The 15,116-nt window shown below is 43.6% G+C and overlaps 1 protein-coding gene across 1 annotated transcript in view; it reads right to left on the bottom strand.

The window, feature by feature from the left end:
* The window catches only part of LOC104548738 (protein phosphatase 1H), a gene marked incomplete at its 5' end in the record, with an annotated part of 28,385 nt that extends 14,138 nt beyond the window's left edge, over nt 1-14,247 (bottom strand). Inside the window, 2 exons of the mRNA XM_010194842.1 lie at nt 989-1,052; nt 14,129-14,247. Coding sequence (XP_010193144.1) covers nt 989-1,052; nt 14,129-14,247 — 183 coding nt within the window. The remainder of the gene's footprint in view (nt 1-988; nt 1,053-14,128) is intronic.
* Between the last annotated feature and the right edge of the window lie 869 nt (nt 14,248-15,116).

The raw sequence follows: 15,116 nt of genomic DNA, 5'->3' as shown, positions 1-15,116 counted from the left end.
GCAGCAGCTTCTGAGCAAGAGAGCTCCCAGCATCAGTAACGGCAAGCAACTGGTGCAAGATTATTTTGCCTCACTAACCCCTGGCTCCATAAGGCAGTAAAAAAGTAAATTAAAAAGATGTGCATGAAACATTTTGCAAATAATTATAAACCTAACCAAATTCAGAGATAAGCTGCAGATCTGAACCTTCAAAACTTGGACTAATTTTGAAAGGTGTGCATTTTTGCATTGAGATAAGAACCTAATACAGCAGGGGAACACTATTTAGAAACACAGCAAGCATACCAATATCGGCAAACTGACACCACTGCGTCCTTATATTGATCCTGTTGCTGCATCCAGCTAAGCTTGCTGGGATCAGCACTAATGATCTCACTGTTCTTAATCACGGAGCTGGAAACAAAGTACACTCAAATAGAACAGCTCACTTCTTCCTTTCAAGTAAAGCTATCAGCATTCACATCAGAAAAAGTCAATAGTGAATTCACATACACTAGCTAAACATGATACAGTTAAGGTGTGTTACATACTTCTCAAATCCTGTCCTGATCCCTCGCTTTCTTAAATTAGGATTTTGCATCTCAAAAGCACTCCAAAATGTTATTAAATATCCTAGTGCTTTGTTTTCAGCAAACATGAGGTATTTTGCTAATTTCATTCCGCCCAGTTTTATTTTACAATGAAACCAGGAACATTTTAAGGCGATGGTTCCATTGTAGCCTACTTACAATAAAAGAAAAACAAAAGCAAATGGAATGGCAAATTACTATGGTTGCTGTAAAAATGCTTTTTAGTATACTGAGCTCCCCCCACCGCCCCCCAGACATGAGACTGATTTATGACAGCACCAAGATATTCTTTCAAGCTGTCAAAACGATAAAATAAAGAGATACTGAGTGGAAAACACTGGATTGCCACAGGCTAAACTGAGTAGTAAACAGCACAGAATTCCTTCTTCCTTTGGTCTGAGGAAAGCAAATGTGCCCACCTTCTTGCCTTCTCCATATATAAGAGGAAACTTCAAGTCATCTTCCTCAATGGTTTTGTATGCCCTGTGGGAGGAGGACAAAAAACGTTTATAAAGTTTGCACTCAATCAGTGACCCAGTGCCTGAAACAAGCAGCCGTGATTTAAAAAAAAAAAAAATATTTTTCCTACTCTGTCTTTGAACCAAGATGTAAATTTCTTTTTCTGTGGAAAGATTTTCCCTAAAGAATCATCCCTTTCACCAAAACAAAAAGTGAACACAAGGAAATAACTAACATGCTAAGCTGCTCCTATTGCCTGTGAGGAAAAAGAGGTGGACTGAATAACATCCTAACCAGGTAAGATATTGCTGGCTATGGCAGCAGCTGTAGTGTCATACAGTGTCATAAAAAACCCCAACCAACCAAAACAAAAACCAAACCCAAACCCACCAAGAAGCCAACCAATGACTAGATTCACACTGTCAAGATGAGATGGTAAACAACGGCAGGATGTGTACACAAAGTGTGAAAGAGCTCTCCAATCCTGTTCCCATCTTTCACGACTGCTTAAGCCAAGACAAGCTTCACATGCTGAAGAGTGCTGGAAGGATATTTAGTGCTTATTTGACCTTGACTGCACCAGTCGAGGTTGTCAAAGTTCACATTTCACAGCAGCTTTTCCATGGCCAAGAGAAGTAAATGCTCGTGTTCTGATTCTGTTTACCTCATGCCTGCATACTCTACCTTTTCCACATCCAGCTGTTGACACTGATGAGGTGAGAAGGTGAGCAATTTTGCCAGTGAGAAATAAAATTTAAAAAAATAGACAGCTGTCATTCTCACAAACTGCAAAATCCCGTGGTTTGTGTAACACATGCTTCAGCCAAGGTGCTGGGGACCCTCTCTGGTTGAAGTACATCCCCCTCAGAGGCACACGCTTCCCTTCATACCACAAAGTTGTCACTTTGTCACTCCCCGGTGACTCCCCAGCCCTGCGTGCTGTCCTTCCCACCTGGCCCGTCTCTGCCCAAAGCCCTTGCGGTGATTCCAAAATCATCCCCTGAGCATATGAATCAGCGCTCCCTACCAAAGCAGAAGGGAGAGGCAGGATGAGGGAAGGGGCTGCAGTGGGTCCTCTGCCAGCCACCGCCAGCCCCTGCTTTGTGGCACTCCAGCCGAACTGGTTGCTTGAGCTCTGGGGAGTCGCATTGAATCAGGTTTAAACAATGTTAAGGCTGTGACACAAACCAGCAGGAAATTAAAAATCAGGGGTGAAATCCTATACTGTAATCAAACTGCCTCATGCTTCACCAAAATATAGCATAGACCTGGGATCAATAAATGGTGGTGTATTACGTAGTTATACGTGCTGCATCACCTAGGCAAACCTCAGACTCAAAGGACGTAGCACAGACATTTAATCCCCACCTTTACATTTCCCAGTAATCACAGGTAGGACCCATATCAGGGTTTAGGGGGAGAAAAAGAAAAAAGGAAAAGCAACCAAAATACAAAGAAGAAACAGTAGTGGAGGACTCTGCTCCCGTACTACAAAGCATCACTATGTGTGAAATCTCAAAATGGAACCACGTGAGGTTTGCAAAACACACTGAGTGGGTGCTCCATGGGAGAGCACACAGTCAAGAATATCTTGAGTGCATAACCATGACACTTGGGCATCTCTATAAGATAATACAGAGAAGGCATTGAAATGGCATTTTTGTACTGGAAAGGGCAAACAGACTGCTCTTAAACCAAATAAAAAGGCACAAATCACTACAAGTAACCAGCATAATAAAACTTCCCTGATGTTTAAATCCTAGAATAGCATTTTGTTGGCAGGGATGAGTCAGTCATGGACTTTGCTCCTGCTCTTTCCTTTATTTCCAACAGGGAATAGCTAACGTCTCTGCCTCACTCACCAACTTGGATATCTTGGTTTGAACGTGGAGGAAGAATTTTACCATCTCTGACTGCTCATGAACATGTCCCAAAGCTTCCAGCTGGTCCTACATTGCTGGGAGACCCGGCAAAACCTACTTGAGGAGGAGTCTGAAATCTCTCCTACTCCTTATGTAAAGCCAGTTGTGAACTGACATCAAGAAAGGGGATCAGCTGAGTCCACACTGGGTATCAGTCAAAGGAGTAATCAAACCATAAGCCCGACAAGACAAGCATTCTTATTGGATTTTCAAGTTTTTGTACATATTTGTTACAAATGGCAAACAAGACTAAGCTGATGTGACTTAACTATTTGCAGCTCCCTTTTTAAAGGAAAAATGAAACCATTCTTTACCCACAGACTGTATTATCTGCAAGACAACTACAAATCCTTCAGATTGAAGCACATACTGTCCTGTAAGCAGCCAAAAACCAGGAACCAAGTTCTCTTCCCTCTCTCCCCTCCTTTCTTATATTCTCCTTCATAGCACCTCACACTGATTGCTTTAGGAAGAAGGGGAAAAAAGAAAGGGTGAAAGAGGCATCATTTAGGCTCGTGTCCTTCAAAAGAACGGTCTCCACTGCCGAGTCCAGCATCTTTTATGGGAGCACCATAAGGACCATTGTCCCTAGGGCCTTCAACTGTGACACAACGGTGCAAGGATGCTAGAAGAGGCCATGTTGCAAAAGGCTGACGCTAACTTGTTTCACCAGCGGATTAGGAAGGGCAGCTGGCTAGCCTGTCACCTCCTGAAGCTATGTGACTAAGTGAAGGAGGCCCAGAGGGCTACTGTGATTTATTTTGTGTCTTCTCACAGCAAATCGCCTCTTGGGCTCAAAACTTGGGTGTCAAGACTCATCTCAAACATGCCTTTTCTGTTGACGTTGCTATTGCCTGAAAAATTATCAGCACTTGAAAAACAATGCTCAGAACTACAACCACAGCAGTGGAGCTGGCACAGAAACACTGAAAAGCAACCTGAGACACTCTAGAAAATGTACCTATGTACTGCATTACCAGTGAAACACAATTAATAATATATGAGCCTGTGGTTTGCTGCAAGGGAAGAATGAAGGACAGCTTTTCCGTGAGCAGCTCAGCAACTGCATGGGGAGACGGAAGGAAGGAAGCTATGAAGTTCATTTTGATTTATGCCCTGTGAAACCTCCTGTACTTCATACGTGTGTTTATTTCACACAGGCTACAACCTTCTGGACTATTTAACTTGATTTTATGTAATAAAGTTGTATTTATACCTTCCTGTGCTGTTTAGAGTGTGCTGTATATAAAGATATAATATGGCAGTAGGTATATCAAACACAGACATACGGAGAACCTGAGGGGGTTGTTTGCCTTTCTTAGTGCCAACATGGCCTTATTCAGCCACCTACGTAATTCAGCCTAGCTCACTGCTCTAGCAAACACCAACACAGGGCTGCAACCTTTCCCTCTCCCCATCTTCCTCATCTGCATCCCAGGAGGTCTCAGTGGCCACCACCAGGGCATGACAAGACAGGTTATAAACACAAGGATATGCTATTGCTCTGAATGTGCCTGAATCCTGTCAAGTGCTTCTGCCACGTAAACCTCTTTTTCCAAATGGAAAAACAGGGAGGTGGAGGGGGGAGTAGAAAAGGCGAGCTTGTGCCCAGCTACATCTAGCTGCGATTTTTTCAGTTAGCTTCATTTCTTCTTTTCATTTCAAAAGAATTATGAAATGCTACTGCTGTCCAAAAATACTGAACTAGGGCTTGACATATGTACCACCCACAAAGTTACATTTGGACTCAGGATCAACATTTTGGAAAATCGGGCCAAATCGCACTGGGAGCCAAAAGAGATGTCAGAACGAAAGAACTAGGACTGACATGATGTTACTCATATGCTAACTGGAGTCTGCTCTAAATACATGGCAAAAAAGTCACCAGAAGCTGCTAAATGCACAAGACAATCTAGGGAAGAAGTTTGCTTCAGTGCTGAGGTCATTTGTGCTCTTTAAGTAAAAGATTATCAAAGTTACCTGCATATTGCTGGGTCAGAACTTGAAAAACTGGTCAGGTCCCAAATACAGATTTCAGAGCCAAAATCCTAGATAATTTCTTACATGTGTTACGTGTTCTCTTGCCATACAATTTGTTCTTAAAATTGGCCTTCTGAAAGCACATATTCACGTAAGAGTAGAAGTTGACAAAGCCAAAAAATAAAAAAAAATCTACATTATAGATATATTTTTATTTTATTTTATTTTTTTACACCAAACGGTATAAGGTTACTGGTCCTGGAAAGTATTGTGTTGGGATCCCCAGGCACAGCAGATGGTGGCAAAAACGCAACCTACCCTAACCTGGAAGGCTCAGTTCTGTGAATGACGGGGGAATCCAGGCTCTCTGCTCTGCTTTTCCATAGCACTTGGCTTTAGAAAGTTTGTCTGTATTTCACATCCCTGCTAATGATACCCGAGAGCAAACTGAAAAATAAACCAAAGGAAGAGCTAAAAGAATAGTCAAAGGGTTTTAGCTTAAAGCACAGAGCAAAACCCACTTGTGGCAAGCAAGCAAGAAAGAAAAATTACCACGGCTTCAGAAATGTCCTATTTCGTACTGAGTACAGGGATGAAGGCTCTCCTTTGAGACAGGTTTGTAGATTCACTGTATTCCTAGCACTGCTTTCCTAGCACTCTATAAAAAAAATCCAAACCCAGAACCATCCTCAAACACCCCTCCACTCCCCCTCAAAAAACCTCACAACAAAGCTATCCCAGCTAACCAACCAAGCTCCCATTGTCCAAGCTCAACTTGGTCAAACCGACAGAAAATCAGATTTTAATCCCTGAGCAACACAAAACTTGATAGAAACTGGCTTTTTTCCCCCCTCCCACACAAGTAATCAGCGGTTTGGAAATAACCCTTTGGATAACAGAGCTTAAATCACCAACCCAAAAGGAACTGTTTATCTGCACTGCCTACTGAACTACAGGAACCAAACCAGTACACATGTGTGCTTACTACCAAGAAAAGATGTGCAGCACAGGCTAGGTACAGAGCCACTGAAAATTACGCAATATATGCCTTGAAGCAGCCATAGTTTTTAAAAAATGTCTTTACACATATGTGCTTCTGCAGAGTCAGGATCTCCAAATCCAGACTGATACTAAGTACCCTCTAGGTAGGTTAGCTTTAATGTTCCAGTACCTCAGTATCTTTCCCCTATTACTCATCTGATACACACTTTAATGAGGCAAAACTACAATAAACAAAGATAATAAAAGCACACAAACTATAGTAACGTTTGTTACGAAAAAAGATGATGGCAAACCCAAATCAATTAAAGACAACCGACTGTTTTGTGCATATGTGCACAAAACAATTTTTAGGGAAATATCTACTCTAAACCAAGACGCTGTCCTGGGATTTCTTTCAGGTGAAGAGGAAAACATTCAAGCTTGAAAACCTGCGTTTTCCCCAGAAAATTCAGAAACATCTTCTGTATAATGCTTCATTCTGCAAATGCCAGTTCTGTCATCTACAAATTTAAATAAACGAAATAAAATAAAGTATCTCAGCATGACTTGTATACATGTATGATTTCTGGCTTGGTCAAATCAGACCAGTATGGGAGCTCTGGACCTCCAGGGAGCCTTCACTGTCCTGTATGGTCCTAAAACAGAGTCTGGAATTTGGAGAGGACATATCCTCCAGCACCACACACTGCTGTGGAAGTAATTCCTAAGCAAAACAAACTCTGTCCATCTTGGCCAGCTCATTTTAAAGATTCCAGCACTGGCATCTTCTCTCAGGCACCTCCTGAAATGCAGCTGAGGACAAATCAGGGAAAAAATTAACTGAAGGTATTTATAAGCACCCTCTCTTGCTGCTTTTGTGCTCAAGTCTGGGAGGGACAGAGCAAGCGTACTCTGAGTGCTTTCATCCACTGCTTGTGACCAGTTGAGCTTCCACCACCCACGAGTGACAGGAACTGTGTGCAGACGCTGCAGCTGCACATTGAGTGGATCCATGACCTGCAAGTCTCACCAGTCCAGGTCTTTTTTTTTCCCCAGAGAATTTGCTGTCTTGAGGCTTCTTATAATTTACTTTATCTCTCTACACTTAAAAGACAAACAGGAAGGTTTGTCAGCAATTTTCTCTGAAGACAGAGGAGTAAAGGAAGCAGGCTGTTAACACAGCAGGCTTAACGCACTGTGATGGACAGAAAAACTGTTTGTAAATTCACATTTTGGTGTAGTTCTTGTTAAAGCGATGTGGTGAAGCAGACAGCAGAAAGACTGCACGTTACCCTCACAATGCCTGCTCCACACTTGTTAGCTGGGATCCTCTGGAAGGAAAGGAGGTTGCTGTTAAGGAGGAATCACGAAGCAAACCCTTCTGCAAAAGATCACTGTAGCATAGGATGGGGCAGGCAGTGAGACACAGCAAGCAGGGACCTCACCATCCCACAGCAGTACTGGAAACTCCTCCGAGGAGCAAGGGGCATCCTCTCAGCCAGGAGCAAAGCCATAAATCAATCCTGGGTGGCAACAGAAAAAAGAGGATTTCCTAGGGACCCAGCTGAGGTTACGTCAAATTTGTGCAGCTGGGGAAGAGACTTCACCTTACCAGGCATAAGAGTTGGTTTTGCTTGGGTTTTTAGATTGAAGATTACTTCATTTCAGTTTGGTTTCTTTCTGATAAAAGAGACTGCCCTTTTGTCTGCCCTTGCATAGGCAGCACCTGATCTCGCGCCAAAGCAAAGCCCAAGCAGAGATGCACAGCCACACAGAGACAGGCCTTAGCCACACTGCTTCCAGAAGGAGATGCCTCTGCAAGATGCAACTCAGACCATTCTCATTCGTGTCGGGCTCACTTGGCCTCAGAGAGGACATTCACAAAGAGCTTTACCCCAGACTTAAGTTTTCTCTTTTGCTGCAGCACCATTACTTTCTTGTTTCTGCTTTCTCCTGCCCTGAAGACACTGGCTCAGCTCCTGTGGCATGTGTGCACTTGGGGAGAGCAGAGCCATTCATCACTGTCAGGAGATGTGCTGCACACAGCAGGTCAGCTTTCACCTCCCGCTGCTCCTGCAGCGAGGGCTGCAAATCCTGAAAAGATGCATAACATGCACATTGCAAACAGCCATTCATCATCGCAGAGCTGCACCCCAGACACCCAGGCATAACCCGGCAAGCTGCTCTGGCTGCACACACCAGAAAGGCACGGCACGGCCCGCCTCATCCCGCTCCAGGCTCCCTCGCAATGAGACGAGAGCAAAGACCAAAAAAACAGAAGGGAAGTGGCTGTGGATTATACTTTTTGCCGCAAAAATGACATCCTATCTCTCCCTTCTCCAGAAAGGGCCCAGTGCTGCAAAGGTGGCCCATAATCATTAAATTATGAAAATATAAGTTGCTGGGAGGAAATTAATACCAGGCATGACTGGGGAAACGGCTGCTTTCTTGTGAAGTAATTATGAAATTAAAATTTGATCTCTCCCTGTCGATCGTACAAAGGATACGGCTGAGGTCTCAAACACAACAATACAGCCAGGATTTCAACAGAAGATGCACAGAAGGTTTCGCTAGACAAAAAAGCTCAATTAAAAAAGTGAGAGGGGAAGAAAAGATGACTTTCTGTAAATTACATGAATTTGGCTAAAAGGTGCAATCAAGCAGGTTACAGCACAGGGTTTGCAGACTTCCAATTACTTTTTACAAGTTGGAATCAAGCTGTTAGGAAATGCAGCTTATCTGAATAAGACTAATAATGCTAAGCTAATTAGACCCACAGGCATTAGCCAGCAGATAAATTCAGGCCGAAAAGAGGGACACTGTCACTTTAAATACTGCCTTGGGATCGGTGGAAAAGCTAATGAGGAGTGTCAGTTGGGGCTGTTTTATTAGGTGGTTCTCCAGAGGATATAGCCCGAGGTTTCTGTAGCAGGGCTTCTGCGCTTGATTCAATAAATCAATTTATATTAAACGGGGGTGCAGCGCGAGCATCTGCTCCATAAAGCATTTTTTGTGGCATTTCTCAATCTGCTCAGGCACTCCTTGGGCAGGCTACCTGAACGCGCTGTCAGAGGACATCGAGCCCAGCAATAAAGAATAAGATAGCAGCCGCATTGGCAATATTTGTTCAAATCAGCTCACACATTACCAAGCAAAACATGTACGTTGGCTCTCACCGGGGTATTCTGGATCCCCAGTAAGTGATTAATGAGAGCCTGGTTTTTGTGAGCTGGAGTCTGAACCGCAGACGGCAAGGCAGGCTGCACAATGAAAGCAAAAGGCATCCATCCCAAACAAAATAAAATGGCTTGAAAAGTGAAGTTGCTTTTTTAATCAGATGCTTGGAGGCTGAAAGACCTTCCCTGCTGGAGAGAAAAGGGCGAGCGCAGAGAAGGCTGGCAGCTTTCCAGGCAGTGGACAATATTGACTCTAGAATAAAATGGGTTTTGCTTAGTGCTCGCCCCAGGGTACCAGCTTCTCTGCTTTGGAATAAATCACGCGATTCCTCAGCACGGGCTGACCCTGGGGTGGCAAATCGTGTGCCACAGCTCCCCTCTGCCAGACACACAGACACGAGCTGGCGAGGGAAACATACAGCCTGCTCAGAGGCAGCGCCCAATTCCCCTGCTTGCCGCCACCTTGGGCTTCAGCCCACGACACGTGGTGGGTGCTACACCACCTCAGACCATTTTTAACGTGATGCAGCTCAACTCTGCGTGCTCCTGGAGGGCAAAGCAAGCTGTCAGCAAATCCGGTCCAAAAATGGACTCGTTATCTAGACTCTTTTGCCACCCTAAAGTCAAGCCCAAAAGCTAAAGCTCTGATCTGGAAACAAGCATTTAAAGAACTTCACTTCAATGTGAGCAGCAGGAAGGTCACTGTTTGCATTCCAAGCAGGGGCAAAAAAATTAATTTTGAAACCACAAAAGCCGATGCCAGTTGGTGGTGCCTTCTGGATGCTTCTGGTTAAGTGCAGCACTGTACAGCTCCTCCAGCCCCACGGGATCCTGAGAGGGGAGTCCTGGAAGGAGCCACTGTGCCAGTGAGGGACACAGTAAGATAGAAAACCAGGTTCTGGGAGGGTGTCTAGGTTACAGTAAGAGCAAAGCACTTCAAAATTGTTCACACTGGGTTTACCCATGAGTAAAGAAAACCTGATCAGCTGTGTCTTAACTTTTAAATAAAAGGTGGAGACAGAGAATACTAATTCTGTGCAGCCCTTTAAAGGAGCAGTTATCATCAAGTCTGGTTTTTTTCTCCCCCATATATTTCTACCTCAGGCTACTTACACCCCTTTTTTAGCCCTGGCAGCACTTTGCCTATGTGGCCATCGAGTCTTCCCTGATGCTTCTGTTGCCAGGACTTGTCCAAGCCACCAGAACTACCCTCTCCTCAATACACATTTAACCTCTGCAAGCCACAGGCCTGCAAACCCCAGCCCAGAGCCCCAGCTGTGAAAGACTGTCAGTAACACAAACATCTGCCAGCAAATTACGGCCTGAGACAGCTCGGAGGCTTGGTCAGCAGGAGACACAGCTCTTCAGGTGCCTTGCCAGCTACAGTACGTGCTTTGCAATGGCTGCTCAACCACAGCATGTGTGGGGCGAGGGTACAAGAGGGGCAGCTCCCACCTAAATGTGATTTATTTTAGATATATCTAACACAGAAGATTTCTCATCCCAGCCACCACTGCAAAGAAAGGAGAGAGGGTGAGAGAGCCAAAGGGAGAAGGGAAAGGCTGGTCTCAAAGCAGTTACACGCAGTCTGGACTAGCGATGCGGTACACATTGCTGGATCAGTGGTTGTCCTAATGCTGTGGGGAAACTTGGCAGCTCTGCTACCACTGTGGGCTGCTGAGACAAAGCCAGTGTGGAAACTTCACACGAGGGGAAAAAAAAAAGAAAAAAGAAAAAGAAAAACGCCAAGTGCATTATGACAGACCCAAAGACAATAACCTTTTGTAATCCAATGGCTGGGCAAGCCAAGCCATTGTTGAGAGTCTGAAAAGCTCCAGAGCACCAGAGAAGGGTAAAAATGAAGAAAAAAAAAAAAAGAAAATCATGCAGCTTCAAACAGAAAACACAGAAAGTGTCCTGAATTCTAAACCAGTTCATTTTCCTGAGGAAACATCAGAGCAGAGAGGGTTTTACACTCTCTCACTAAATGAGCCAGTAATTAACTGTAAAAGTGCCTGTTTCGTCACCTGCACCTCTCTACATGTACAGGTAAATGTCAACACACAGTGAAGTCACTGACCAAAAAAAGGTTCACACAATTGATGTTCTGCATTGCAAGTGATGAAAGTCTGGCAGCGGTTTAGTGTATCAAGCTCTGGCCGGCCAAAGCTCCATCTGACGTTTTCTAGAAAAGGAATATATATGCTAATTTAGTCTCCACGATAGATACTGTCCTTAGAAACAAAGGCAGAACAGACGTGTCCTCAGCCACTGTGTCTTGATGCAGCAGTTAAATTTGGGAATTAGAAAGGCAAGAAAATAGAAGCAAAACCCTTGAAGCGGAAAATGGCCACTGTGAAACACCAGTCACTTCAAACCATCACCTCTGAGGGCCCACCAAGCTGGAAATCTAACATCTTGTCCACAATCTCAGCCATTAAGATTGACCCAGACTTTTAGATAAATAGAAATAGATTGCTTCTCCTCTGCTTTAGGAGATCACTGCACACAATTTGATGGAAAACAAGACTCCTTTGGGCAAGCACCCTACAAAAAGAAATGGATCCTTATTCAGAAGGGCTCTGATTTAGATAAATGTATGGTGACAGAGCAATTCCCCTCACCATTTTATTGTCCTGAGGTGAACAAAGAAAGAGGTAACTGGTGTACGAGCTGTGGGCTATGGAACAGATAAAAGATTCCGATTTTCACATTCAGGACAAAACCGCAGCCCCCATTTTCCACTTCCAGCCAGAGGTCAAAAGGAACAGCAGGGAGAGAGAGTCTCATCAGAGCCTCCACACGGTTCTGCTTGGCACAGGCCACCTCTGCCTGGGACAACACCGAGGTGAATTCAGACTTGAATTTTCAAGTCACTGTTTAAGTACTTATGCTGGAATAACTGCTTACAGCTAGGCATATTTGTGCTAAACTGGTGGTAATTTTTGCATTGACCATTTTAGAATGTGTAACTGGATCAACATGTATCCTACACTTCAGGAAATTCAGAAAAATCAACAGGAAAATAAACTCTCTTCTCCCCCCTGCCATATGCTAGAGTTAACGGGGTTCACACACCAGTACTGAAAAACAATACATTGAATCAAATCTGCCATCCGCTTAGATTTACCCAGCTTACTCATTATTTACATTTAAAATTTGCATTCCTTCTTGTTTATCTTTCTTCTAATACCAAACAGTATTAGCTATGCAATAACCATTTTGAAAAAGGTGAAGTGCTATGCACAGATTCACAAATTAGGTACAAGCTGATATACGGAATTCTCTGTTTAATTTTTAACCATTCCAACTCTGTACGCATCCCAGCCTTCCACTGGTGACTCTGACTGGAAAAAAAAAATCACAGTAAGCAAAACTTCCACTGAGCTTTTTGACATGGCTCTCAACTTCATTTGGAACCTGTAACGTGCGCAAATCTTTTCCTCTTCATGCTTTACTTGGTATTTATTGATACCAAATTTGGTCACTGTGATATCCATTGATGTAAATAACTTAATTCTTTGCACTTCCTCATGGCCCTCCTTGTTTATTAGGAAAAGAGCTGTGGTGTCACCTGCCAATGCTGCAACTTCAATCATTCTAACCTCATTTCCTTTCCAGACTGTGAAACAACTGGGGAAATGGAAAACAGCTCTCACAAACCTGGAGAAACCCTCTTTGCCTTCCAGCCATGATGAAAGAATTTTGCTCTTACCCTCCTCTCAGGAAGCTCTTGGCCTATGCTACTTCTGGAGCTGTCCCCCAAATTACAAGGTTGGGTTTTTTTTGTTTTGTTTTGTTTTTAATTCCCAGTAGCATCTCACATCTTGAAAAAGAGCTTTTGGAAGTCTACATAAAGCCATTCTCTATTGATGTCTTTAGAGACATTCAGGAGTTTATTAAGAAAACTCCTATAGCAGAAACTGGGAAAGTGTCTCATGATCTTCCAAGTGTTTTGCTGTTTAAGTCCTCAGTTGATCCAACGTTCTCATTCTGTTCCTCTTCTTTTGCTCATGCCTGTAGCCCTTTTAAAATGTGAAGTCATCATTCTCAGGGTGAGACTGCATATTATACTAGCAGCTGTTCAAGATGATGGACAGTGATAGTTATTCCCAGATTAACATGTTCTGTACAAACACTCCAGATTAAAACTAAACTTTTATCATTATTCTGCCATTGAAACATCATTATATTTATGGTCTATAAAGTATGGGACAAATCAGAAGCATGTGGAGTTGTAGTTGCATATGAGCATCCAAGTCTCCAAACATACAAGAGTACAGGCTTTTTAATCCCCTCCATTCTTCCCTCCCCATCCTGCTAAGGATGCTGAAACACAAACAGCTTGGAAGTGAATTTGCATATATACATTTGCATGTATAGGGTCTTTGCTTTCACAGATCACACACAGAGCCCAAAACAGCAAGGATTAGGGTGTCTCTAAGGGAGTGGGAGTCACTTGAGAAGAAGTCTCTTAAACCAATACAAAACAATAAAGACATTTAGCCAGAGACAAAAACCTCATCATTCTTCCTGTCTTCACTTCATTGAGTCAATGCTGTTCATTCAAACTTTTTCATTTTAGGCTGGCCCATCTCTAAAACAATTCCTCAAGGGTTACTCAAATCAGGGGTCAGCTGCACTGGAGTATGGAAGGCAGCTCTTCCCTTCTGCAAGTGTTCCTTAGCATGCAAAGGCATGATGGCCCACTGATCCAGATTTTATAAAAAGCCACTTCCAAGATAGGAAAGTTGTGTAGCTTTCAGGAAGACCCCTGGCGTGTCTTCCCCTTTATGTGTTTGCTCTGCTTTGAGTGCTCACACATTAAAATGAACCAAGGTTCTGGCTCTGGAGAAAGGTCAACTTACTTAAAACACTTACTTGTAACAAAAATATATCTGAAAGTAGGAAATACCTTTCCCTTTAGTACAGGGGTATACACATCCATGTTTGATGCAGTTTACACTAATCAAAGACACACACAAAGCATGCATGGGTTTCGGAGAAGGCTGACCCCTTGCTGAGAAGGACACAGTCTTACCAGCCAGTCATGTTGAAGTCACGGTAGAGCATCCTCTTTCCAACCTCCTTGCGCTGCACCCTCCGTGGAAACTCTAAATGCGTGAACTCATTTCCCAGTAAGTGGGGCTGCATGTAAGCCTATGGGCAGAAACCAAGCCACAGATACCACACAAATATTATGATGTTATATATAACAAGACATCATCTATATTTAATAAGGCAGTTTACACTCTCTTCCCACACACTTTTACCCCCTTCTTTTTAAACAAGGAAGAAGACAAGTCCCATTTCAGTGAGCGATGTGACATGTTCTGACATGGCCTGGTGTCCAGCAGCAGCCTTACAAGGAGAGGTCCTCCTGCCCTTAAAATCTTTCACTACTCCTCCCTGCTCCTTGACATTTGGGATCTCTAAAGTATGCTCAGTCTACTGACCCTGAAGGAGTCTGGAGAGCTTTGTGAAACAAAACACATCTCCTTTTGTGACTTAAGAGAAGGGAACAGTCAAATGAGCAAGCAGAGACTTGGAGGGGTGCGTGTGGAGCAAAGCTCAATCTTTTTGACTCCCAGTTCAGCTATGCCAACAACAACGCACACAACCTAATACTACCACCACACTTTAATTGTCACTGCCTCGACAAATACGTTCCCTTTTACCTGCTTAGCATGCTGCACCCCATCACATGAGACACTGCAAACAAACACAAGTTGCAGAGCACTTTATTTTCTTTTTTGCTTAGAACTACTTCCTTCGTACAGAACAGACATTAAGCAAAGCAGCAGCGTTTTTGTGTCACAACTTCAACTAATGTTTTTGACAGCGTTAATGTTTCACTGCTGCTGCCTATTCTGGTGTTGCTGCTCTGCAGATGCTGGGACGCCTCTTTGCTACAGCTATGCCCGAGCCTCATGTGTTCCAGAGGTGACCGTGCTCAAGAGCATCGCAAGGCTCTTCATTCACCACACAGATTTTTGGTTTGGATTTATACACAGATCATCTGACATGAC

Source organism: Mesitornis unicolor, unplaced genomic scaffold (assembly GCF_000695765.1).
Source record: "Mesitornis unicolor isolate BGI_N332 unplaced genomic scaffold, ASM69576v1 scaffold18451, whole genome shotgun sequence".
NCBI classification, from domain to species: Eukaryota; Metazoa; Chordata; class Aves; order Mesitornithiformes; family Mesitornithidae; genus Mesitornis; species Mesitornis unicolor.
Note: the sequence above shows the minus strand (reverse complement) of the source record. Positions and strands in the feature narration are given on the sequence as shown.